Source organism: Pteropus medius, unplaced genomic scaffold (assembly GCF_902729225.1).
Source record: "Pteropus medius unplaced genomic scaffold, Ma_sr-lr_union100, whole genome shotgun sequence".
Taxonomy (NCBI): domain Eukaryota; kingdom Metazoa; phylum Chordata; class Mammalia; order Chiroptera; family Pteropodidae; genus Pteropus; species Pteropus medius.
The window spans coordinates 6,137,032-6,162,907 of record NW_024342474.1 but is presented as its reverse complement, the minus strand read 5'-3'; the positions used below and the strand labels follow the sequence as shown (position 1 = coordinate 6,162,907).

The following is a 25,876-nucleotide window of genomic DNA, read 5'->3' as shown; positions in this document are numbered from 1 at the left end:
TGATCCTTGTTTTAAACTAGTGATTTTCAACTTGCTGTGCATTAGAATCACCAGAGGAATTATTAAAAAATACTGATAACTAAGTTACATATGTAGAAATTCTTTATAATTTGTCTGAGGTGAGGTCTGGGCATCGACATTAAAAAATAAACAAAGTAGCAAAAAAAAAAAAAACCTCTCCAGGTAATTCTAATGTGCACCCAGGGTTGAAAACCAATTTTTAAAGCCATTTCATGGGATGGCTAAAGATTTTCCCACTATTATCTATTCCCCTGGCCTATCTTATACTTTTCCTGAGGCCATGGGGATGAACCCAACTCTCCTCTCTTGACTTGGCCCTGGTGGTCACCACAGCTTAATTCTTTCCTTTCAACTCCCCACTGCGTATTGCCTGAGAGAACAAGAAGTGGGAGCCTCAGCTCATACTGTGGTGAGGACAATCCTGGCTTCCTTATTAATGCTTTGATGGCTAATACATTATTCATGAAATTCACTTTCTTGGCTGAAGTAAAGTGCTTCAGTGAGCCGAAAGGCACTCATATCAGAGATCTTCGAGGTCACAAATGAAGGAGGTTGGAGGGCTGAGGATGCTCGATGAGTTTCGTAGCTGAGACTCCCACACCCAAAAACCCCATGCCAGTGAGTATGTACATACTGATGTGACCAGTGTGAAAATTCTTGTTTTTAAGCTATTTTGTTTCTTTTTTTTAATTTGCAGGTACTTTATTCACATGCCAGCCTTGGAAAAAAGGCTCCCATTGTGTTATCCTATTACCCAGCCTACTACTCAACTTTTTCATGAAGTTCTGAAATTGATTGAACAGAAATAGTGTGTGAAATGTTAATAATTGAGTATAAAATGTTAATTTGGAATCAACTTAATATTTATGAGAAACATTTTTTGATCTATGTAGTACCTGGCTATCCCTGTGTCTTATAAACAAAGATTTTATTGGAATATTTCACCAATCCTTCTTTGAGAGAGAAGTCTTTAATGTTTTTTTTTAATCTGTCACACACACAAAAAAACTTTAAATACATTGACATGCATAAAGTGGTGCTAAAAACTAGTGTTTCTCTAAAAAAAAAAAGTTTCTGAAGACATAAAAACTATGAAGGGAACAGAAGCCAAGGAGAGCAAATGGAAAAGTGCAACCTGATGAGTTTTGTTGGTGAGTGTCTGGAAGCCACTAAAATATCTAAAGATAAATTGTTGTGGGGAGTATAAATTACATAGTGATCATTAGAGAAATACTGAGCAATACGGCAACACCCTCGTTCTAAACCTGTAAAAATTTTAGTGACAGAATATTCATGGAAGAATGAGCAGAAGAACACATGCGTAATGAAAATCAGTTCCTCATTTGTTATGGAGAAAGAAGCTTGTACTTTCTTCAACAAAATTAAATGCATTTTGCCATTCTGTTTCAGGCACCTGTGGGCTAAAGTGAGTAGTCTCAGAATCTCTGTGAAAGAGAAATTGTCTATATGCAGTTATGCTCTCTCAACCATTTTAAAAAAATGTTTTCACTGTATCTTATGACAGTAAACTAATTTAATCCAACAAAAACTTAACTTTGATATCACTGTGAGCTATTGAATTTGGGCTTCTAAGAACTTAGGAACTGGATCCTCCACTCAACTTAGCATGACTTGGGGAAGAGAAATCCACCTCCAAAGAAAGAGCTCCCAGGCCAGATCTGCCTGTGCTGTGCAGTGGAGACAGAATTATATTCACTCAGGACATCTTATTTTTGGTTGTGGCTTTGCCATTAACCAGCTATTTGACCTCTAACAAGTCATGTCTCCTTTCTGCGCCTCTTCTCATATATGGAAGGGTGAGACTAGAAGTTGTTTAAGTTCTCTACCAGCTCTAACATTCTCTGCCTGTGAAAGACACTTCTTAACACTCTGTAATGGAGTAAGTAGTGCATTCCTCTACTATCTTGGCTCAGTGAATGATTTCACATTGATTCCAAATAATCCTGCTTTCTTTAGACTAAACATTTCCCTTTGAGCTGTCACCAACATCACCCTGCATAGTGTCCAAGCCTTCTCCACCATCACCCATCAAGGACTATAAGTCTTCTACTCCTCAATTTGAGGGCAGAGAGGGGAGCCAAATGATATTTATGAATGTCCTGGGCTGTTAGATGGGGGATTATTCTCGAGAGATGGTTGATCAGAAGAATATGAAAAGATTCTTGGGAAACAGACAAGCAACACTTCAAACTGGACCGATGATGGACAGTGGGTTGACGACTGGTGAATGGTGGAACCTACAAAAAGACAATTAGAGAATCAATTCAGGTTTGCCTCAGCTTCTAAGCAGTGCCCTTGCTCTGGGCTAGGAGTAGTGAAGGCTCTAGAGAGGGCTTGGCATTTCTCTCCCATGTACCTTCATGTCCATGTCACCTCTTCTCTCCCACTGCTCTTTATCTAACACACTTTATCTAATCTCCAGGGGCAAAAGCTCTGTCAGAATGTACCTGAATCTTTCTAAGTCAGTAGCCCTTTTGGTTGAATATCTGTCACTTTGATTTTCTTATGGCACATGTCTATTCATTTGTACAGTTTGGGAAAGCAGGGAAAACCCAGAAGTTGATACTTTAAAGGTTTATCTTGCCACGATTCTTTTCTACTGAGTGTCTTTTGCATTGTTGCCAAAGCCAAGAAATTACTAAATAATCCATCTTTTCTAATGATCAGACACATTTGATTGACTAAACATTGACCTCAAGCACAAAACAATTATTTTTCAGGAAACCTAACTAGAAAAATTTTGAATATGAAAATCACATAAATAACAAAGGATCACCAAAAAAGATAAGCATACATAGCCAGTTTTCAGGGTGGGTTCAAGGTTCTGGACTTTGACCACCTTTATAATACAAGCATTGGCATTTACCAGACCCCTACTAAGAGTACAGTCACTCACAATAATCAGCTCTACCAGTAAAAACAAACACATATATGTACACTCTCACACAATATAAGGGCTAAGAGCATGGGTTTTGAGGCCAAAATCATTTAGTTTAAATCCAAGCTCTCCACTAGTTTTAGACCTTGGAAAGTTACTTAACATCTTAAGTTTCGGTCAAAGCAAAGATAATATAACCTATCCCACAGGGTTGTTAGGAGATTTCAATGAAAAGGTGTTGGTAAAGCCCATATCGTGGCATCTGGCATGTAGTAAGGAATCGGTATATGGTATTAATTATTAACATAATACCAAAGATGACTGAGAAATTACAGATTAATAAGTACTGCTCTTATTTTCTGGACCAATTTGGGGACTAACTAATAAACTCAGAGAACCCTTGATCTATATAGCATTGAAGAACAAATTCATTTAGTTATTAAATTGAAAATTCAGTTTTCCATTAACAAGAGTGTGATTTAATTGACAAGTGACTCTTTCTACTCAACATCATGAAGAATTGTTGGCTCTAAATGACACTATCAATGCAAAAGCTATGTGGGAAATATTCTTCCCAAGGGTAGACAGAAAGCTTTTTAGTCATGAAAACTTTTTTCAGCCTTGAATTGAATAGCTAATTATTAACTGATAAAACTGACGTAGCTTTTCTGTACTTAGAATTCCTAATTGATTCATAGGTAGTGTTAGAGGAAATAAATGAAGACTTTCTTCATTTTACTGAAATCTAGATAATCTAGATACTTTGTAAAGAGAGAAAAGCTTAAAGTTCCTATAATCAATAGTATATTTTACATTTTTTCATTTGAACTCAGTTACTGGTAGTGCCGCCTTCAATTGTATATAGGAATGCTTGACAGTACAGTAATAAACGTGCTATAAGGTATTTGATAAAAGTGGTCAAAGCTTGGTGAGAGTGATATGCTTCAACCTGTGGCATTATATTTTCTTTTTCTGAGGTGAGAATCATTTGTTTTCTATTTCATATATGTGATAAATATGAAAGAAAAGCTGGAAATTTCTTGAAGGAATGAATTTGATGGGAATTTCTGAGTAACTTTCAATAGTGTTAATTCACTGTCTGATTTCTCTTTGTTCATTGCATTTACTTCTAAAATGCAGCAGCAGCCTTTAAGGTCCACTTGAGTTTGGCTCTGGTTCTCTGTAGGAGGGAGATAGCAATTCTCCATCCAGTCAGACCAAGCACTCTTGTGTCTGTATAGCTGTGTCTTTTGGATTTGAAACTTTTCTCATTTTGGAGAAGGCAGCATGACTCATTTCAGCATGGCTGGAAATCTGAGTAGTATCACCTTGTAGCTAAGAGTACAGATGCTATGTCAAAAAGAACTTGTTTTGACTCCTGCCTACCTACTTCCTTGTAATCAGTTTTGGTAGGTTATTTAACCTATTTCAGAACTTTCATTTCATCAATTTTAAGATAATAAAAAGCCTACTTTGAAGGTTTTTGTGAATATTCATTCATTTATATATAAACAAGTAGTTCTGTGGCTAGTATATACTGGGATAAACCATATGGCATTGCCATTTGCAAGTTCGAAACTGTCAATATCTACAATTTCATATGGTCCAAACAAATGAAAATCCCTCAGTAAGTGGTAGTTATTATCTTAACAGAAACACTAACTTGCTTAGTGAACTTTAAATATGTATCATTTATTCCAATTTTCCAGATAGTATGGCGCTTTATTATGGCTTATTCCTACACAGATTTGGATAAATCTTGAATCAAATCATATAGTTCAATTACAAATTATTGAGTGGGCATAACATACTTAAACATGTACAAGAGAATTTGAAATTTTCTTGACCGCCTTCCCCACCAATAAAAATCTGTTCTTTCACCAGTCTTCTCCTCAGTGATTGACTGCCTACCGCTTGAAAGAGAAACTTGAGAAAACTCTGTTATTTTTCTCTTCATTTCCCAAATGTAATCCATCAGCAGTGCTTATTATAAATTCCTTCAAAATGTATTTGTAATCTACTGACTTCCCATAATTACGCTACTACCATCATCCAAACCTCCACTACCTACCGCAATGGCCAATATGGTGACCCTGCTTTCACCCTTGACACCTACGATCTCTAAGGTGAGTGGAGTGATCTTTTGAATAAGAAAATCAATACGATTTCTGATTTAAAACTCTTCCATTGCTTCCCATTACCTAGGATGAAGTCTAAAGTCTTTACCATGGCCTTCAAGGAACTTCATGACCTGGCTTGACTACCATTGTGACCTAATCCAATCATTCTTTCCTCACTTACTACTCCCCAAACATATGGTTTTCCTTCAAATGAATACCCACCCCACCCGCCCCCGCCCTGCACCAGGTTCTTTCAGGCCCTGAAAATGTGCACTAGCAAATGCTTTCTCCTCAGATGTTCAAATGTCATGCCACAGAGAGCTGCTTTGATTGCCCCAAAGTAGCCTCCTATCCACCTATATCACCTTATAATGTGTAAATTTACTTGCTTATTCTTTGCAGTGTAAGTATTTAAGAATATAAGCTCCATGAGGGTCTGGTCCTCATTTGTCTTGTTCAATAGTACAACCCAATACCAGGAATCGCACCTGGCACATAGTGTCTCTTCTATGTTGAGTGAAAGAATGGACTAAAGAAACGTGTAGATGGAGACCATAGAGAGGAGCACCAGCCCCAACTGCTGTATCACAGCAAACTCATGAGAGATCCCAAGCGAGATGTGGAGAACTTCCCAGCTAATCCACAGATTGTGAGATATAATACAGGGCTGGGTTTTTCAGCTTTACTGAGGTATAATTGACAAACTTGTAAGATATCTAAAGTGTCCAATGTGATGATGTGATATACATATACAATGTGAAAGGATTTCCTGCTGCCAAATTAATCCATCCATCACCTCGTGTATTTACTTTTTTTTTTTTTTTTTGGTGAGAACATTTAAATTCTACTCTGTTAGCAAATTTTGATTATACAGTACAGTGTTATCAACTATAGTCACCATGTTATACATTAGGTCCTCAGACCTTATTCACCTTATAACAGAAAGTTTTTATCCTGTACCAACCTCTCCCTATTTTCCCACCCCTGAGCCTCTGGCAACAACTTTCTACTCTGTTTCTATGATCTCAATTTTTTTAAATAAAGGGTTACTTTAAGCTTCTAAGTTTTGGAGTGGTTTATTACATAGTAATAGATGAACAAAACAAGAACATTTTCCTTTAATTAAAATTATGCAACATTAAATCATTGTTAGGGTAATTCCAAATTAAATAATTTACCACAACCAGGTCGCTCTAACCAGCCTAGTGTTTTACTTAAGTGTCTATATGTTCTTCCAGCTGTTTTTTTCTCCATTGTTAAAATTTCCCTTTTGACACTTTAAATGGATTCAGTAATATTCCACAAGCCTCTTCTAGTCCCTTTAAGATGGGATTTATATCTGTTTTGACACAGCAAGGTCCACACTGTCACTATGCCTATGCATTGCACAGTGCAAATAATAGCTGATCACTTAAGTGTTGATGGCATATGATGTACACCAACTAGACTGAGATTGCTTCTTCTCTCAACCCTTCCCCTTTCAGCCAGCCCCAAGAAGGGACTGGTGGAGTAAGTTATAAAGCTTGGAGGAGACAAGTCTTTGAAAGTTTATTGGTTATATATCTCAGAGATCACTGGATTCTGGGTTTAGGGAAACCTTGGATCAAAAGGTTTTCTTTCTATCTTTTTCTGGTCTCTTTTTCTTTTCTTATTTCCTTCTACTTGGAAGGTGACTTTGACTCTGGAGAACTAAGAAGGGATATGGGTGGAGCAAGAGAAAAGGAAGCAAGCTTTGCTTAATATTTGTCCCAAGATTGAGAGAGGCAAAGACACCTTTAAGTTTCCTTCTGGGTGGTCCACTCCATTGAAGGCCCCAGAAGTGGTGTGGGTTTCAGGGTAGAAGCTGTGCCTTTAAATAAAGATGCTGGCTTTGACTGAAGCACTACCAATTTTCCCTCCTTTTTCTACTCCTGGTTGTAATGGGACAGAGTAGCAGTGGTGATAGCAGTGATTGGATATGGTGACTTGTTTGTTTTGCCAGCAAGGAGGGCAGAGGAGGGAGAAGAAGGGTGTGGATTAAGTGACACAGGGCCACTATGGGTTTTTGTGGGCTATCTTGAAACATCTGCCATTATTTATAACATTTTTCTACAGGGAAATTATTCTGTCTTCCTTACACCTGACCTACAAATAAATTTGGAAAGGACACATATATAAAGGGAGTAAAGTATTTTACTTGTTAGCAAATGTAACCACCAGAGGGCAGAGTTGGATTAGGAAGATGAATAAAAGCAAAACTGTGCTCTTAACCAGGTGCATTGATTCTTAAACTTTTACAATTCCTACGGACGTTCATTATTTTGTTGTTGTGATTCTTTAATGTGTACTAACATAATTCTAATTGTAACAAAGCTCCTTATGCTATATAAAATCAACACAAATTTATAATTTAAAAGTTTATAAAATTAAGTACAAATTACTATCATTAATTTCATACATGTTGTTTTGCTAAAACTCCATCTCCTCTTGCAAAATGCGTTTGGTAAAATATACAACATATGCTCTTGAGTTCAGTATTCTGTGCTATCATATTTCACTTTTCTCTTTCAGAACTACTACATGTCTTTATTTAACAGGCCGTGCTGGTGTTTGACTTGCACTTGGCTAAACATTTCACTATGTGTGAATTCTGCTTCTGTTCTCTTTTTGGCAAGGAACAATTAAAGTTCTTCCACTCAGAGACAACAGTGGATCGGTGCAAACAACGCAAACACAGGCATTTCATTGATATGAAAAAAAGTTTGAATTTTCTAAGAAAACTCAGACGTTCTAGTTGAAATCTAGACCTCAATTTGGTAGGTTCTTCTATAGGATAAGGGCCTCAAAATGTTTTAAGTATGGTGACTTAACATCATGGTTTCCCTTGGTAGTTTATGCCTTTTTTTTCCCAGCACCCGGTTTCATTTTCAAAAATGTCCTCATTTGGATGATAAAAAATAAGATTCTATACCCCGGTTATAAGCCAGTACTGGCATGGAGGTTTAAGGTCAGAAAGGACCTGTGCTTTAGCAGTAGGAGTTAGGAAACAAAGAAGTTAAAGCCATTTATAAAAATTTCACAGTCTTCTCTCAGATGTTTATCTATCTAATATGAATGAAGCTTTGGGGGTTAATCCAAATTTCAGACATATTCTAATCTCCCTTTGTGACTCAGAGGCCTCAGAGGTTACCCCCAATTTCCATACTCTTCAAACACCACCTCAAAACACAGCCTATAAGAAAAGAAATAAAGTGAAAGATTTCATCACAATTAGGATCCTCTGATACCTAACAACATATAAGGTCATTTTCATGTAGGGAGGAGTCAAGAGAACTAAAATGTTAAATCAAGCTATATTCAGAAACTGCAATATGCTGATCAGCCCTATAGCCAGACCATGTGGAAACCTGCAGAACGAAGAAAGATGTCTGCTGAGATGGCTAACAAACCATTTCCCCACACCATGAAGAAAAAACAGGAAAACAGAATTCCTTAAGTGGCACCTTACGCAAAATAAAATCATTTCCTATGGCTAAAATCATTGGGAACCTATGGATCAAAGGCTGGGAATTGCCAGTAGGCCTTTTCATGCTACATGTTTTACCTTTTAACGCTACATACTCTTATCTTCTCTCACTTCCTTGTCTAATAACTTCTCATCAAAGGAAAATGGGTAAACAAAGTCTTAAAACTATAATTCACAGAAACTAAGAATGATATATAAACTGGATTCCCCAAAACTATTTCTTCTTGTCTCAGCTTTTTTTTTTTTCTTTGCTTCTTGTCTTTGATTTTCCTGTCTATGGAGCATTACCCCCTCTCTAAAAAACTTTCTTTTTGACTCTAACTCTGGCATGCATTTGAATTCTTTCTTGTGCTCAGCCAAGAACTTTCTCTTTTGGTGCAAGACTTGAGCTCCCCCTGACTTGGGGAATTTGCCTTGTCCTGCATCAATTTTAGAGCAGGAGGAGTGAAACTTCTGAAAGGGTCACATTTACTCAGAAAAGCTGGAAGACAGGACAGCAGTTTTATAACTAAAACATAATTTGGCTAGCACTGTGTATTGGTTGCTACACAACAAAATGATTCCTCACTGCCAAGTCTCAAGACCATATTCAGTAGCCAACATGACTTCAGAGTTAACAGTAATGAAAAGATGCCACAAAATATTGATTTTTAAGGAGACTGAGAAATATTTCTCTAAGAAATATATATTCTCAGAGAAAGTGTGTGTGTGTGTGTGTGTGTGTGTGTGTGTGTGTGTGTGTGTGTGTGTATGCCCTAGACCAAATCCAAGAACAAAAATGTTCCACAAACTGAAATTTGCTGAGATTGGTCTATTGAAATGATACTAATGAGAGCATTCTGGCAACCTTGAGTCCTCATTTCTTCAGAAGATGACTATTATTAGCATTATTTCATATTTATCAAGCCCCAACTGGGGCAACTTGTCATAACAGACAAGGAAGGGAGAGGGGAGAAAAAAGCACCATCTGTTCATGGAATGCATGTCAGGGGCATTCAATATGGCAAAAATGTCTTAAAAGTGGTTTGTCAGAAGGTTTGTCAGAAGATTTTCAAGGATCTCGCTGTCCCAGAGAAAAATAAATTCAACTCAATAAGCATCTTTTCTGGGTTAGCTGAATACTTAGGGTATGCAAATGTAAATAAAGTTGGATCCCTGTTCTAATAGGCTAAGTTCTCTAAGCTAAATAATTTTGAGTATAACCTTCAAAATTTTTGCTATATCATCTGTATTTTTATTTACTCAATACTTTTCTAACATCACTATTTACTCAACAATTTTCTAACATCTCTACCTACATTAGCCATGTCCTAAAGAATTATCTGAGAAATCATGGAGTTGATATCATATATATTTTAAATACTCATGTGCACATATTTTTAATGTACATTTTTAAATAAATATCATTAAAAGTTTTTAATGTTTTTCCTTGGACTATCTAAAATAACCTTCGCACCACTCTATGGGAATGAAATAGTAAGAAATACTCAAAATATTTTACAAGAGCAGAATTGGTCAGATGATAGAGGTACAAAGAAAATGTTATGGGAATTCATAGGAAGAAGAGTTTAATTCTGGTTGGGTGCATCAAGGAGTCCTACTCAGAACATTTTGTATTTGAGGAGATTTTTAAAATATCTAACTCTGTAGTATTTTTTTAAACTAAAGAACATGGCAAAATAATGACTTGATAAAGCTTGATGGTGAGTATGCACACAACTTGAAGAAGAGAAGAGCATTCTAAGTAGAAGAGAAAGTATGAGCAGAAGCGCAGAATCCTGAAATTCAGGCTGGGTGTCTGGTTCTATCCAAGTTGAGTCTTGGAAAATAAGGCCAGAAAATTAAGATGCAGTCAGATCACTCAGGACCCTGGCTAAGTAGTCCTGAGATGTCTGCAGGCATAGGAAACCCCTGGAGGTTTCTGATGAACAATATATGATCAGAGCAATAGATTAGGAATAAAACTCTGGGAGAAATTTGCAAGATGGGGAGAGCTCAGATTTGGAAGGATCTTATAATAATGATTCAGGTGAGAATATGGTGGTCTACCTAAGCTCCCTAACATCCTGATTTGTAACCTTGTTCTGCCTGGTTGCATTCTGTTTTTATTTTTAAAAAATCCATTTTCACTGGGCAGTTATATTTCCTTCTTTCTATCTCAGATCTTTTGTAGTCTCATTCAACTATGTTATAGACAAGGGGTTGGTAAACTTTTTCTGTAAATAGCCAGATAGTGTAATATTTTAGGCTTTGTAGGCCATACAGTCTCTGTTGCAACTATTTGACTCTGTTGTAGTGAGAAAAGCAGCCATAGATAACATGTGATGAATAGGTATGGCTATATTCCAGTAAAATTTTATTTACAGACACTGAAATTCAAATTTTAGATAGTTTTCAAGAATCAATAAGCAATAGGTATTTTGAAAAGTAAGATCAATTAAGATAAGATTATGAAATTACCTCAAAAACAGAAAAGTATTTTATGAGTAAATATTATTATGTAAATTAGAATAAAGAGAATGAAAAAAGAAGGACCGAAATATAATTGGAAAAAGAGAAAAGGTGTTAGGGAAAGAGGGGTAGAGGAGGAAATAGGCAGAATCACAGCTGCATTGTAAGAGAAGGAGAATGATTAAGAGAGAACTTTATTTAAAATAAAAACTGGTGAGGGCTTGAATGGAGGAGCATTTATTTTAGGAATCATGCTTTTAAGAGACTTGGAAAGTTGTAATCCAGGACTACTGCCCATACACTGGTCAGAATAAAGATTATCACAAATTTTGTAAAGGAAAATTTTGTCTGCCTCTTTGTATCTTTTATCTTAAATCCTTAGAATCTCCCAAATATTACAAACCTTCCTCAGGAGGGCTAGAAATTTTAGGAATTAAAGCACATAGCAGTGTTTCTGCTTTCAAGAGGGAAGTTTCCCAATTCATTTCCAGGATCAATTCTGGGATAATTTGTGCTCCATCTCCTCTCTATGTCTAGCAGGTGGTGATAGTTAATTAAAAAAAAAAAAAAGGAAGAGAATCTTCGGTTTTATCATTATGTGTCAAGAAGAGGTCATTTGCAGACAAAAAATGTTTAATAATATGTAGAAGCACAGCCTCAAGGGTCTCCATGAAAATCTCTACCTCATATGTAAATAGATGAATGGACAGAAATGCCACCTTTTAGCAATGCAGGCAAGACGGCAGCAATGATTAGAGGAGTTAAGAATTTAATAATACATACATACTTAAGGAAAAAATACTCAAAAGATTTTCTTTGAAGAGCAGAAGATATAAATTGTAATGATGCTAATCATGTCACTAAAAGAACCAAACAAGTCCATGATCATTTAAAACACAAAGGAAGACACTTAATATCTGCTCTAATCTCCTACAGAATTAACAAGAAAGAAAATGTTGACAAAGGTACAATTTGAATCTAATTCTGGAGTTTGAATAATGTTCATATATGAGAACAACTTTTAGATTTTAGGAAAAATGATAAAAATTTGCTGGGGTTCATAGTATAGCATTAGCAAAACCGATTACTGTAATTATTTCAGCAATTATTGAGCGTCAACTATGTTAGTCACTGTATAGATTAATAAGACCCAGTGTCTATTTTCAAGAAGCTTACTGTGTGTGTGTGTGTGTGTGTGTGTGTGTGTGTGTGTGTGTGTGTACTATATGACAAGGAGAGTAAGTTAACCACAAAAATAATTATAAGGTAGTTAATAAATGAGATGTTCAAATTTTTATGAGTTAGAAGGTGTAAAGGCTAATATCCTACTGAGATAATTAGTAAAATTTTCATGAAGTACCATTTGAGATAAGGAAATAGTAACATTTTCATAGTTATGAGAGAAGAGTATTCCAGGCAGTTGGTATGGCAACAGCAAAGGTATAGAAGTGGGAAAGCAGGAGAAGTTTTTAGAAAACTGAGGTGCTATTTTGCCAGACAATAAATTATAGGGTTTTTTTGAAGGTGAAGCAGTAAGAAATACAACTGGAGAAGTAGGTAGGAATCAGATTGTGAGGAGCTTTTCACATTCATTCACTCATTCAACAAACATTCACTGAGCACCTGGTATTATGCTAAACACAGTGGCAAAAATATACAGAGGAGAACTGACTGCTATAACCACATCATCTGTATATTCATAGACTTTTGTAACATAGACCTAAACATTCTTTTGATAAAATGAAGTCACATTATTTGTCTGCTCCCCAAGTTTCATATTGAATTAGTCAAGTTTATGAATGGTGGTGGTCTGAATCCATGTGAAGAGAGATGCCTGGTCTGTCTCACTGGGGTTCAAAAGTAATTTTGAGGAAGAAAAAACACATTTGCGACCAATTATACTTTCCAGTTATACCCTAGTTTCAAGGAACTAGGTCAAATTCCTTACTAGGTTTGGAAAGATGTAACCTGTTCCCTTTAGGAATAGTGACTTCTGCAGTTTGTTCCACAAGAGGCTGGTTCTGCTCAGTTCGTCCCAGTGAGAGTGATAGGATGATAATCATGTTCCAGTGGCTGATCCATTAGACTGGCCAAATTTGGGCTTTATCAACTGGAAGCTACTGCTAAAGAATTCCAAGGACAAATTCTTGCAGCTGTTTTCAGCATTGAACACGATTAGAATACTAAAATCTATCAGCCGGAGGTAGCACACTTTGAGGATCTGTTGAAACTATAGGAATCCATATTTTAAAGTGGCAAATATGGTCATGCTGGCTATTAAAATAAAGAGGATGTGTCTACATTTAAACACTTTGAAAAAGAAATATGAAATAATAAAACATTACAAAATAGAAGTGGAAGTAATTGGCATGCAGAGTAATTATATAGATGACAATTAAAATGAAATGTAAGAATATATTAGGAAAAAGGCTATAATAAAAGATTATCATTAATTCGAGGAGTTATAAGTAGCCTTCCCAAGCTGAGTGTTAATTCTGTATAAGGTTGGGGTAGGGGCTTAAAAAGCTATCTCACTTTGAAGCCTGAATCCGTGAACTTCCTGTCCGCAGGGTTTTAACTCCAGCTTGACATCAAACACTTCAGAAACCGTTGCCAAACCTGTCTTTGCACCCAGAAAGCAGCACCGCAAGTCCTTATACAAAGTTTCCTGTCCTTGAATAGCCTCACTGATGAAAATGAACTCACTTATTTTTCTATTACCACTCACATGTTAGTCTTCTAATAATATAACATCTCAGAGTACCTAACTGCTGTCCTTTCAACCCCTCAACCTGAAAAGCACGTTGGGCCAGCCCAATCAGGAAAATGGCCTAGTTTTGATCTCCTAGACAAAGGTAGGAGCCATTTTTTAAATCAAATGTCTGCCAGGTGACTATAGCTTGGAAAGGAGACATAGCAGAAACACCATTTATTTAATTCAGTCAATCAGCATATATATTTGAGTTCCTAATATAGTAATATAGTCCTAACACTGTGCTTGATGCTATTAGGGAGAAAAGTGTCTGAGGCTAATAGCAATATAGGATCAACATGTTAAGTAAAGAAAGGTATAAGACAGTACCTGATTAGCTGTTATCTCTCTCCTTTATATGTACTGTGCTAAGAAGGCACCCTTGTCTACTGCCTTGCTACCATGGTGACAGTTACTAAGAAATGCACAGATCTGTATATGAACAGGTCACACAGTTCTGTTCTGTTTTGTTTTTAAATATGTAGTTTCTCTAGTCAGATGAATAATTCTTAATATCGATCTCCAATTTTCTGTATGGATACACTCTATTCAAGTCCTTAAAGAAAATGGAACCACAAGCATGTGGACTGATCCATGCGGACCCTGGACAGTTTAGGGTTTTTCCCGTTGCTCAGTGATCAGGCTTTACCCCTCCATGTGTGGTCTGGAATAACCTCAAACATCCAGGCTTCCAATCCTTTAATATGCAGGTATGATTCCCCAAGGTCAAAAAGGAAATCTTGACCATCTCTTACTCTAAATTCTTGTTTTTGTCTCTCTTGTGGTTACTATGTTCTCTTTGCCCCAGTTCATCCTACTTGTGACGACTGTCCTCTCCTCATTAATTCCCCTAGTACCACATATACAAGAGGTTGTTTATAACAGACTATTATATTGAAAGTCTGGGGATAATATTATAGCACAGGACAAGAAATATAAGCATCCAAAAGTTCTTTGGCCATTTTCAACATAGGGAATTTCTCCCTGTATTTTCTCCTCAGGCTCTGCCTGCTGCCATTTTGCTTAGATTTCCTTCTCCACTTCTTCTCTGAGTTCTTCAGGTCTAGATCTCTGTAATTTTATTATTCCAAGCAATGTAATTCTTGTTGTCAAACCCTCCCCCACATGCACTAACTCCCAACCCCAAAGGCACATCTTTTTTTTCCCTCAAACAAAAGTTCCTTTTACCCCAGAAGTAAATTTTGCCATTCTCCCAGAATATAAACTAGTAGCTAAAAATAGCTACTTTTAAAAGTTATTTTCTTTCCCTAGTCACATGCCTTTTGGCTTAATTCTCTCGTTTGAGCTGTATTTAAGGTAGCTTTCTCAAAACTGAACTATAAAGTCAGAGTTTCAGATATAGTTGCATTGCGTGTAAGTCATTCTTCACACGTTTGGGGAAAATTCTAGTTCCTTTTTTTTTTATGGAATGCTTCATGAATTTGTATGTCATCCTTGCTCAGGGGCCACACTAATCTCTGCATCATTCCAATTTTTGTATATGTGCTTCCGAAGGGAGCATTAGTTGCTTTTTTTTTTAAACTTCATTTTCTAAAAAGTGATTCCTCAAAGATTCAGAAAAGCTATAAAATGATTTGTGATTTTCTGATTGCTTTATAAAGATAGGGAACAGAATAAAAACTGGTTCCCTGTAGAAACTCCCTACTGTATCTGGCATTATCTACAGCCCAACACCCTTTTACAGGCACATAGCACAATTTTCATAAAAGAAACATTTCTGCATTCAGTCACAGGAGTAGATGCTTAGGCAGTGACCACAGCTCTGCTTTAAGGATAAGAAACTAACCTCTCAGTACAGAAAAATTTCCAAAGGTGCTGAGTGCTGATTTCTCTTAGGCAGCCCTAAATTACATCTGAATGTCAGCCCCCAAAGAAGGTAACACATGACAATAAGTACAGCTTCTCGTGAAGATGGGTATTTCTCCTTGGACACATCTCGATCTACATATATACCTCTCATAAGCCTATACAGTATGCAGAGCTCCAAGCTAGGTACTATGGAAGAGTGAGAAAACAATAAAAAAAAAAAATTGAGATTCTATAGGAACTTAGAATTTAAAGGGTGAGAAAAGTCACACTACACAGAATAATTATGGAGTAAAAAACAAAGTAGAATTTATTCAGTTCTAGAATTTTAGAACTAGAACTATTTAAAGATCATTCACTGGTTTGTAGGGAAAACGAGCTCAGAAGGGTTAGTAGTTTACCTGAGGTTACACAGTGAATTAGTAGCAGAGCCAGGAAGAGCCACAGATATCAAGAGCTTTGTCCACCTTACCACATGTAATAACTATGAAACATAAGTTCTATATGAGGATGTATATAGCTTCTAAAATGCCTAGCGCAATGTCTGGAATTATCAGCCGTCATCATTATCACAATTATCATCATCATCATCATCATGGTTTGGAGTATAAATTTTGGTATTAGCCAGACTTAAGGTGAGTCTCAGTTCTGCTACTTACTGTGTAACAGTAGTTAAGCTACTTATTTTTTCTTAGCCCCAGTTTCTTCATCTATAAAATGTGAAAAAAATAGTGTCTACAAAATAGGATAGTTGTGAGGATTTTATACACACTCATTTGAATGTGTATGTGTATATGTATATATTAGCTTTTCCACAGTATTTATTAACCTATATAGGTATAAAGAGTCAAACAAGAATACACATATATATGGTGTATCAGTGGAATTTCTCTTTGCTATGTCAAAAAGAAAGCCAGAAAGTTAACATTTACTGAGTTTTCACTGTATATAGATATCAGCACATGAGAGTATGTAACAAAGAAAATAGGAGAAGAAATGCTATCTGGGATGTTATAATATAGGAACTGTTTATTATTCTCAACAAATATATACCAATTACCTCCTACACAATGATAAATAAGACTTGAGTTTCTGCTTTCAAGGAGCTTGCAGTCTAATGGAGGAAGAAACCAGACTGTTAAAACATGGAGTGATATACACATTGCAGAGCTAAGAGCTATGGAAGCTCACAAAAGCGTATTCCATCCAGTAAGGGTGGAGGAAGGGCAGTAGCAGAGGTTTCTCAAGTAAAAGAATGAGGAAGGAGTTGGCCAAAGATGAGAGGAGTTGGAAAGAGCCTAAAGCCACAAACCAGCATCTATTCCAAATCTCCAGAGTGCTTTCTTGAACTGCAGGGGCTAAAGAAAGAAAAACCACATTTTCCCCATCTCTCTAAAGTCAGGGTTCTGCTTCTGCCAATTAGAAGCACTTGGAAGGTGGATCCCAGGCTGGGGTTATCTGCTTTGTTTCTGCTGGCAAATTCAGCGTGGACACACTGGGCTTTTCTGCAGCATTATTTCAGTGTCTGGGTACTAACTCCATAGGTGTCGTGAGGTAGTTGTAGGGGTAGCAGTGGCTTCCTGATTTTTGGATCACAACTACAGTGGTGTCTTTGAACTCAACTCTACCAGTGGAGACTCCTGACTCCCCAACTTTCTGATTATTGCAGAGGCAGCTGCTCTCCCAGTTGACCAGTCCAGCAGTTTTATCCTAGGAATCATTCATTCCTGGAGGCCCTACTAAGTGACCCTTCCTTTAGTCTTTTCAATGATTTCGTAAGCTCCTGTTGCCCTGTATTAAATCCCTTTTCACTTAAAATGGTTTGAGTGATTCCTATTTCTTGCATCTAATATACCAACAGAATGCAAAAAATGCAAAATGTGCCATACATAATAGTTTGTAGGGAGTTAGCAAACTTTTTCTGTAATGGGTCAAGATATTAAATATTTTAAGTGTTGTGGGCCACTTAAGATCTTGATCTCCTTTTCCTCCAGTGTTAAGTATATTCACATTGTTGTGCAACAATCTCACAATTTCGTTTTGTGAAACTGAAACTCTATACTCCTTAAATAACAATTCCCCTTTACTCTCTCCTCTGACTCCCAGGGACCCTGGCAACACCAATATACATCTATAAATCTGACTACTCTAGATATCTCACTTAAGTGGAATCATACAGTATTGGTCTATTTGTAACTGGTTTATTTCACTTAGCATAATATCCTCAAAATCCATGTTATAGCATATCATAGGATTTCCTTCCTTCTTTCCTTTGTGAGGCTGAATAATATTCCATTGTATGTATACACCACATATTCTTTATCCACTAATCTGTTTACGGACATTTGGGTTGCAACCACCTCTGGGCTATTGTAAATAATACTGTTATAAACATGGGTGTATAAATACCTCTTCGAGATCCTGCTTTCAAATCTTTTGGATATATACCCAGAAGTGGGATTGCTGAATCATATGGTAATTCCATTTTTAATTTTTTGAGGAACCACCAGTTTTCCATAGTAGCTGCACCATTTTACATTCCTACCAACAGTGTACAAGGTTTCCAGTTTTTCCACATCTTTACCAACACTTTTTTTTTAATATTAGTTATCCTAATGAGTGTGAGGTGATATGTCATTGTGGTTTTGATTTGCATCTCCCTAATGATTGGTGATATTGAGCATCTTTTCATATGTTTGTTGGCCATTTGTAGCTCTTCTTTGCCCATTTTTTAATCAGGTTATATTTTTGTTGTTGTTGAGTTGTAGGAGTTCTTTATATATTCTGGATATTAACCCCTTATCAGATCTGATTTCCTTAGGTTGCTTTTCCACTACGCTGCTTACGCCAGTCAAGTTTTATTCTGTGCTCATGAATGAAAGTCTAGTCTGGAGCAACTTGCCTGCAGGCTGGTCAAATCTGGAGCCATCTTCCGACCTAAATACACTAGCGGAAATGAGCCAGAGAATCTTTATCTTGGACACTTCAGGTCCTAGATACTCTGATTTCCTATGATATCGAAAAACACACCTATGCCTTTACTTTGAACCAGAAGCAGCCAGTATGAGGTTTCTGGGGCTGCAGAATTAGAAACAACCTCAAGACTGGAGAGTAAATGGGAGTCATGGAGGTAGACTCATCAGATTCAGGTTTTGCATTATTAAGTGTCAGCCACTAGAAAGCTGAAATCAGACACAATTTCAATATCTATTTTTCAATTTAACCATGCTCCTTTTGACTACAAATGGTAGTTCAGTTCAACTTCTTTGATTCACCATGTTTATTCTAAAGTGATAAAGTATCTTAACCCTAGAGATACCTTAATGATTGCCAGTCAAATATGTGGAGAGTTAATTCATGACACAGTCTAAAATGCCACCCTGTTCACACAATACTTGCTCCAAAAAGAAACCTTGCTGATTCTGTATTAGTGAACATGAACACCATCACATGGTATATTTAACTAAAATAGCCTATTTGAGATGTATTAATTGCCAGTACAAAATCAATCACAGGGATGTAAAGTACAGCATACGGAATATAATAATATTGTAATAACTACATAAGGTGTCAGATGAGTACCAGACTTAACAGGTAATCCCTTCGTAAGTTATGCAAATGTCTAATCACTATGCCGTTCACCTGAAACTAATATAATGTTGTATGTCAACTGTAATTGAAAAACATTTTAAATATATCTTGTTTGAAGAGATAAGATTCTGATTTATAAAAGATTGATTTCCTATTCCCACTACTTGCCTTTTAGAAATATTTAGGAAGCCCTATGTGCATTATTTTTCTGGTCCCCACAAGAAAAAGAAAATGGAAAGGTTAAAGACAGGGCTGCATATGGTCAAGGAGAAGAAACATTGGAAATGCAGGATCCTAATTCTCTTCCTCCCTGACTTTGATGTTAAGTTGTTGCTATTAAAATATTTATGTACAATGATGTTCATCACTGTATTACTTCTAATCATGAATGTCAGAAAGTGACATTTATAAATGACTTTAGCTGTAAATAACAGAAAACCCAAACACAAATAGGTTAAAACAATAGTTATTTTTTCTCATCATAACAAGGAATCCAGAGATAGATGGCTGTTGGCATTGGTTTAAATGTTGAACAATCTCAAGGCCAGAAGCCTTTAATTTTCTTAATTTTTCCCTCGTGGATGAAAGATGGCTACTATAGCTCTAGACATCTCATTCCTAACAAAGTAAAAAGACTAGGTAAGAAATGATACCAGTTTAGGCTGTCCCATTTTATTTGGAAGGCAAAATTTCCTGCAACTTCCACCTCAGCCTCAGAAATCTTTAGCTTACTTCCCAACGGCTGGAATTTACACCACCCCTAGTTGTAAGTATGTTTGGAAAATGAAATACCTGGGAATATTTGGTTTCCTTTTAGAGGCAGGCAAGTGAGAGGGAAGTTGGGAATTGGTGTTAATTTACTGAGTTTTAGGGTCTGCCACAGTGAAATCCAGGAAACAGCAAAATAGATAAGAATAGAAGACTAAATATGATGTGCCACAGAAATCCCAGGTGACTTAAAATTATGACATAGAAAAACTTAATGACATGCAAAATTATTCATAAAATGTTGTTAACTAAAAAATTAACACATAAAATGATAAGAAAACATCAAGTTTGTTGGGGAGAAATAAGTTTAAATAGATTTAAAAAATTTAAAGATATATTCAAAAAGAAAAATCTATAACTTACACTCTGAAAATGTTGACAAAGGTTGGGTTTTTGAGGAAACAGACTCTGAGATAGGAATGTGAATGCAGGTGTTTTACTGGAGAGGACTCTCAGGACCAGCACCTGTACGGAGGCAGGATAGAGCAGAGGAAGAAGGTGAACTGCAGGGCAGTTGCCACAGGGGCTTTAACCAGTCCCATAGAAGTTCTAAAGGTGGATGTCTCAGATTGTCCCAACTGAGGGACTGTGTCTTTGTACCTCCACAATTGTCCAGTTATTGGATTTGGGCTGCCCCCAAGGAGAGGCTATAACCTAGGTGAGACACTGTCCTTCACAGATGGCAATTTTGAAGAGGAATTCAATTATGAGCAATCAGTAGCCAACATTCCTGGCAGTTGTATGTTGAGATCTGGGCAGCACACCACAGCATCCACTAGTAATGTCAACAGTGATTGTCTCTGGGTTCGGGGATTAAGGTTGGTCTTCTCTCTTTTTTTAATAAAAATATTTTCTAAATTTTCCACACTGAACATGGCATTGTCCTAAAGATTAAATGAGTTAATTTATGTAAAGCACTTAGCACAATTCCTGGAATTTATTAAATACTCAATAAATTTTGCTATAATTATTTTGTTTTTAGAAATATGTATATACATACATTTTAAAGATAAAACATACATGTGGATATTGTCAAGAAGAAAATAAGAAATAGAAATAAAATAATAGACCTTATTGTTAATTTTGTCTTATTTTATCTGTAAAATTCTTTGACTTTTTTTTTCCAGCATTTCCTAATATAATTTTTTTGTAATGATGGAAATTTTGGTACCTGTACCATCCAATACAGTAGCCACTAACCTCAGCGAGCATTTGAAATGTGGCTAGTGCAAATGAAGAACCAAATTTTAAATTTTACTTGGCTTCAATGTACTTAAATGTAAATAGCCACATCTTGCTAGTGACTACTCTATTGGACAATGCCGCTCTATATCAATATTAGGCAATGATGAGAGAATAGATCTAAAATATTCTTCCTCTCTTAAAGCTTGAATTAGTTCCTCAACTCAATATCTGGTATAATCCCCTAATCGTGATTTCAAAATCACTTTGTATTTAGATGTATAGAAAAACAAATGAGAAGTTAATTAAATGTAAAAAAAAAAAGTGTTTTTTTTGGAGGGGGTCAGAATTTTTTACATACAACAGAGAAAGTAATTTAGTTGCAAGTTCAGTACTAAAAGGCTATATAATATGTTGCTAATTGTATGGTATTGTCTGGTATTTCTTAGTAAATATTCTGAAAAGAAAATGAAAGAGGTTGTTCCATATCAAATATCTAGTTCCTCTTGGTAAACCAAAAAGATTACTCACTGAAATCATATATTTCAACCATACTGTCAACATAATAAGGGAGATAACTGCAGAAACAATTTGAAAATGCCTGAATAACAAGGTGTAAGTCTCTTACCTCTGAGGTGGGAGGAATATGTGTATGTGGATAACTCACAGCAGCCATGTTTGTGGAGGAAAGAGACACAGATCTTGGTTTGCATCTCAGCCCTTTTCAATTACTAGTTGTGTGTACTTTGGACACATTACTTAATTTCTGTATAAGCAAATGGTAATAACTTCATCTACCCTTAAGATTTGTTGGAAGATTAGTGAAGCACCTGAAACACAGTAAGTGCTAAATCAATGACAGTTTTGTTATTATATTAGTATTATATCAAGAAAATAGACTAACAAAGGGGAAGTAAGCCCAAATATAAAATCTGGATCGTAATTAACTGACATAATCATTAAATTATAAAATTATTTTTGGTGTATGTTGCTTTATCTGTATATTGACCATACATAAAATTTAGTCCACTGTTTATCAAATAAATGAAAGAAGTGATGGCTGAATGAACACTTTGCCCTGTCCTTAATGTCCTTTTGCCCCCCAAATAGGTTATCACTAAAATAGTTTTGACACTGCCATTGTCACTAGAGATATTTTCAAAGAACCTATAAAGAGTAGTATCAAATCAATGGTCTTGAGCAGAGTTATTTTTCTAGACTTAACAGGAGAGATTATGGCTTAAATTAAGAAACAACTTCTTAAGCAGTATCACTATAGAAGCAGTTAAGGGCTTCCATCCTTAGACATTTTTAAGAAGACAGATAAATATCTTCCATGCTGGAAATGTCATCAACAACTGTAGTAGCCAGACCTTGGGACAGCTTCCATTGATCTTTGCTTGTTAGCATTCATGTCCTTCCCTAATCTCCTGCCCAAATTCAATCAAGGCTGGCCCTGAATGTGGTCAAGGTGATGTGTGACTTCCAAGCCCATGTCATAAAAGGCATTGCAGCTTCTGCGTTGGTCTCTTAGATTGATTACTTGCTCCATGTTAAGCCAGTTGGCATGCTGTGAGGACACTCAAGCCATCCTGTGAAGAGGCCAATGTAGCCAATAGCCTGGACCAACTTGCCAGACATGTGAGAGAGTCAGTTTGGAAGTGGATTCTCTAATCCAAAAGAATCTTCAGATGATTGCACCCCTAGCCAACATTTGACTGGAACCTTATGGGAGACCAAAACAGAAATGCCCAATTGAGCCGCTCTTGGAAGCCTGACTCACAGAAATTGTGAGATAATACATGATTTATGTTGTTTTAAAGTTGCTAAGTTTTAGGTTTATTTGATATGCAGCAATAGATAGCTAACATTATCAATAACAAACATTTATTGCTACTATACAAAGTATCGTGTTTCTAGGTTGAACCATATGATCATTCACAGTAACTCCTTGCTTTTTAACTTTCATATTTTAACAGCTTTGGATGTCGTTAACTATATCTTTTCCTATAAAATTTTTGTGCAAATCATAAGAATCGGCCAAATATTTAATGAACATCTATTAAGTGTAAAGTATTATTCTAGGTGCTCAGCTGATTAAAAGGTATGATGATGCTAATGATAACAATAACAATAGTAACAATAATGATAGGTATTATTAATATTAAACATCTTAGTAACAATAATGATAGGTATTATTAATATTTATTAAACATCTACTTTGTTTTTGAACACTGTTCTAGACTAGACACTGTACACGTACTCTCATTTAATCTTAATATATACTGTATTTCCAAGTTTTCCAGAAAGGTCATACCAAGTTACAATCCCATCTGCCATGAATAAGAACACACTGCATGTTTACCAGCACTTAAAAAAAAGTTAAAAAAAAAATATGATAGGTAAAAAATAGAAGTTTAATCTGCATTTCTAGGATTACTAGACCTTGATATGAAGCACATTAAACCTTTGTCTGACATATATTACAAATGTTTTTTTCCAGATGGATATAGTATTTTATTGATGTTTCTATATATTTGAGTCAATCTCTTCATTTGTAATTTCTTCCAATTTTTATTATTAGAAGGTTTTTCTCTATTTCTAGGTCAATTAAATTTTCACTTGTATTTTTTTCCAGTTTGTGGTTTTCTTTTTTACACATGTAATTATTTTGTTGCTGGATATAGGAAAAGGGTCTTTTTAAAAAAATAATTATGTCTTGTCTACGGCCATGCCATCCTGAACACGCCTGATCTCATCTGATCTTGGAAGCTAAGCAGGGTTGGGCATGGTTAGTACTTGGATGGGAGACCATCTAGGAATATCGGGTGCTGCAGGCATTTTAAATGAATAAATAAAAATAATCATGTCTCCTTCACTATTAACTGAATGTTTTCCTTTACCTGCTGATTTATAATGCCACCTTTACTGAGAAATTTTTATATTACTTGGGTATGTTTACTGTTTTATAATCCTCTTTCATTGCCTGTTAGTTTTGGTGCTAGTACTTTTTTTTTTTTTGATTATTGGCTTCCACTCATTTATGACAAACCATCACATTCCCTTCCAGTAAGCTTCCCTGATTCTAACAAAAAAAAAAGATTGCTGCCTCCTCTTTTGCCTTTATAACATAGAAAATTCTGCCTTGTATTACAGTTAACAGAGTTGCTCTTATTCATTTATATTCTTGAGAGCAGGGAACAAGTGTATTCTGTATTTATTAAAATTAAACTATGGAATCTGCATTAAAAGGTAGTAATGGCAGAACAGCTCTAATTTGACCAAAAAAAAAAAAAAATAGAAATTCCCTCCTTTATTCAACAAACATTACTTACTATTCATTATGAAAAGATTATAAAGGAAAGTGAACCCTAGTTTCTCCCTTAGGGAGTTCACCACTTAGTAGAGGAAAGACATGTAAAAATATATGTGATTCAAGACATGGAAGCCACCTAAGTGTCCTACAACTGATGACTGGATAAAGAAGATGTGGTACATATATACAATGGAATACTCTTGGCCATAAACAATGATGAAATATTGCCATTTGTGACAATATGGATGAATCTTGAGAGTACCATGCTAAGTGAAATAAGTCAGATGGAAAAGGACAAGAACTGTATGATCTCACTCATATGGGGGATATAAAACAAAAAGCGACAAATGAACAAATAAACGAACTCATAGACCCAAACAATATGATGGTTACCAAAGGGAAAGAGGGTTGGGGGAAGGATGAAAGGGGTAAAGGGGACCTAATATAAGGAGATGGAAAGAAACTAGAACCTGGGTGGTAAGCACACAATGCAATATACAGATGTACTATGAAAGTGTACGCCTGAAATTTATATTATTAATTAGTTACTCCCAATAAATTTAATTTTTAAAATATGTGACTAAATAGTGTGATTAGGCAGCATAAAATAAGCATGTACAAGGAAGGAGAAAGGAAAAAACTAACTTAGAGAGTAGTGGACAGTGTTCCAGAGTATTGAACGTATCCATGAGCTGGGTTTATGGCGTCTGTCAAATGTCAAAAGAATTTGTAATTAATCTGAACGACAGCGTGCATCAATTCAGATCCTTTAACAAAAGTTACATTAATTTATCCTTCATTCTGAGATCTTTTAAAGGGAGCTAATATAGTTTGGCTAGTACTGGCAAGCTAAAGAGAAGCTCTGCTTAGAAGCTGCTTCGATCTAGCTGAGATGACTAGAAAGGGACACGAGTGAGAATTAACCCATAGCGTGTGACTGGGTGAAAATTAGACATGGAGATAAAATATAAACCACCACTTAAGTCAGGGCTTGTTATCTATAAACCACTTATATGAATTAGCTTAAAAACTACGAGGACTGACGCCTTTTCAAGAGTGAGCACAGTTGCAGCCTCGAGTCTCACCACGTGGCCCTGCCGCCTCAGCTCCACGGGGAGCCCAGGCCAAATGTTAGAGCAAGAACTACTGACGTCATGTAAACATGATGTCATTAGCACTGACGCAGTCTCACAGGGCGGGGCCTCTCAGCTCACCTCAGAATACGGTCAGCTCCACGGAGCAGCGAGTTGGCCGCCTCGCGTTCTGCCCTTTGGCTCCGCATAGTCAGATCTACGGTAACCGAAGCGCCGAAGCTGCTCAGGAGCCGAGAAGCTGCCATCTATCTCCCTCTTCCCTTGGCTTTTACTCGGGTCCTCTGAAAGGCCTAGGCCGGCCCAGGCGGCAGCGCGCTCACGAGCCCGCCGCTTGTGGCGGTCACGCGCAC

The 25,876-nt window shown here is 36.3% G+C and overlaps 1 protein-coding gene, 2 long non-coding RNA genes, 1 other non-coding gene and 1 pseudogene across 7 annotated transcripts in view; 2 read left to right on the top strand and 3 right to left on the bottom strand.

Moving 5' to 3' along the window:
- The window catches only part of CUNH12orf56 (chromosome unknown C12orf56 homolog), a 70,148-nt gene extending 64,045 nt beyond the window's left edge, over positions 1-6,103 (top strand). For 3 of the 4 annotated variants that reach the window (XM_039865898.1, XM_039865900.1, XM_039865899.1), the window contains one exon: positions 719-6,103. In XM_039865898.1, the coding sequence (XP_039721832.1) occupies positions 719-830 (112 nt within the window). In that variant the 3' untranslated portion in view covers positions 831-6,103. The remainder of the gene's footprint in view (positions 1-718) is intronic. The other variant, XR_005653483.1, reaches the window with a different exon arrangement.
- The window catches only part of LOC120605010 (uncharacterized), a 91,812-nt gene extending 66,022 nt beyond the window's left edge, over positions 1-25,790 (bottom strand). Inside the window, exon 1 of the long non-coding RNA XR_005653484.1 lies at positions 25,647-25,790. This is a non-coding gene — a long non-coding RNA (uncharacterized LOC120605010). The remainder of the gene's footprint in view (positions 1-25,646) is intronic.
- Positions 2,192-23,697, bottom strand: LOC120605011 (uncharacterized). Its single transcript, XR_005653486.1, has 3 exons — positions 21,745-23,697; positions 20,298-20,399; positions 2,192-2,279 (listed from the first exon to the last, which is right to left on the bottom strand). It is a non-coding gene; the product is annotated as an uncharacterized LOC120605011 (long non-coding RNA).
- LOC120605161 (U6 spliceosomal RNA) lies at positions 15,167-15,270 on the bottom strand. The gene has a single exon (XR_005653536.1). It is a non-coding gene; the product is annotated as a U6 spliceosomal RNA (small nuclear RNA).
- LOC120605169 (uncharacterized) lies at positions 23,838-23,956 on the top strand (annotated as a pseudogene).
- Positions 25,791-25,876: the final 86 nt, after the last annotated feature.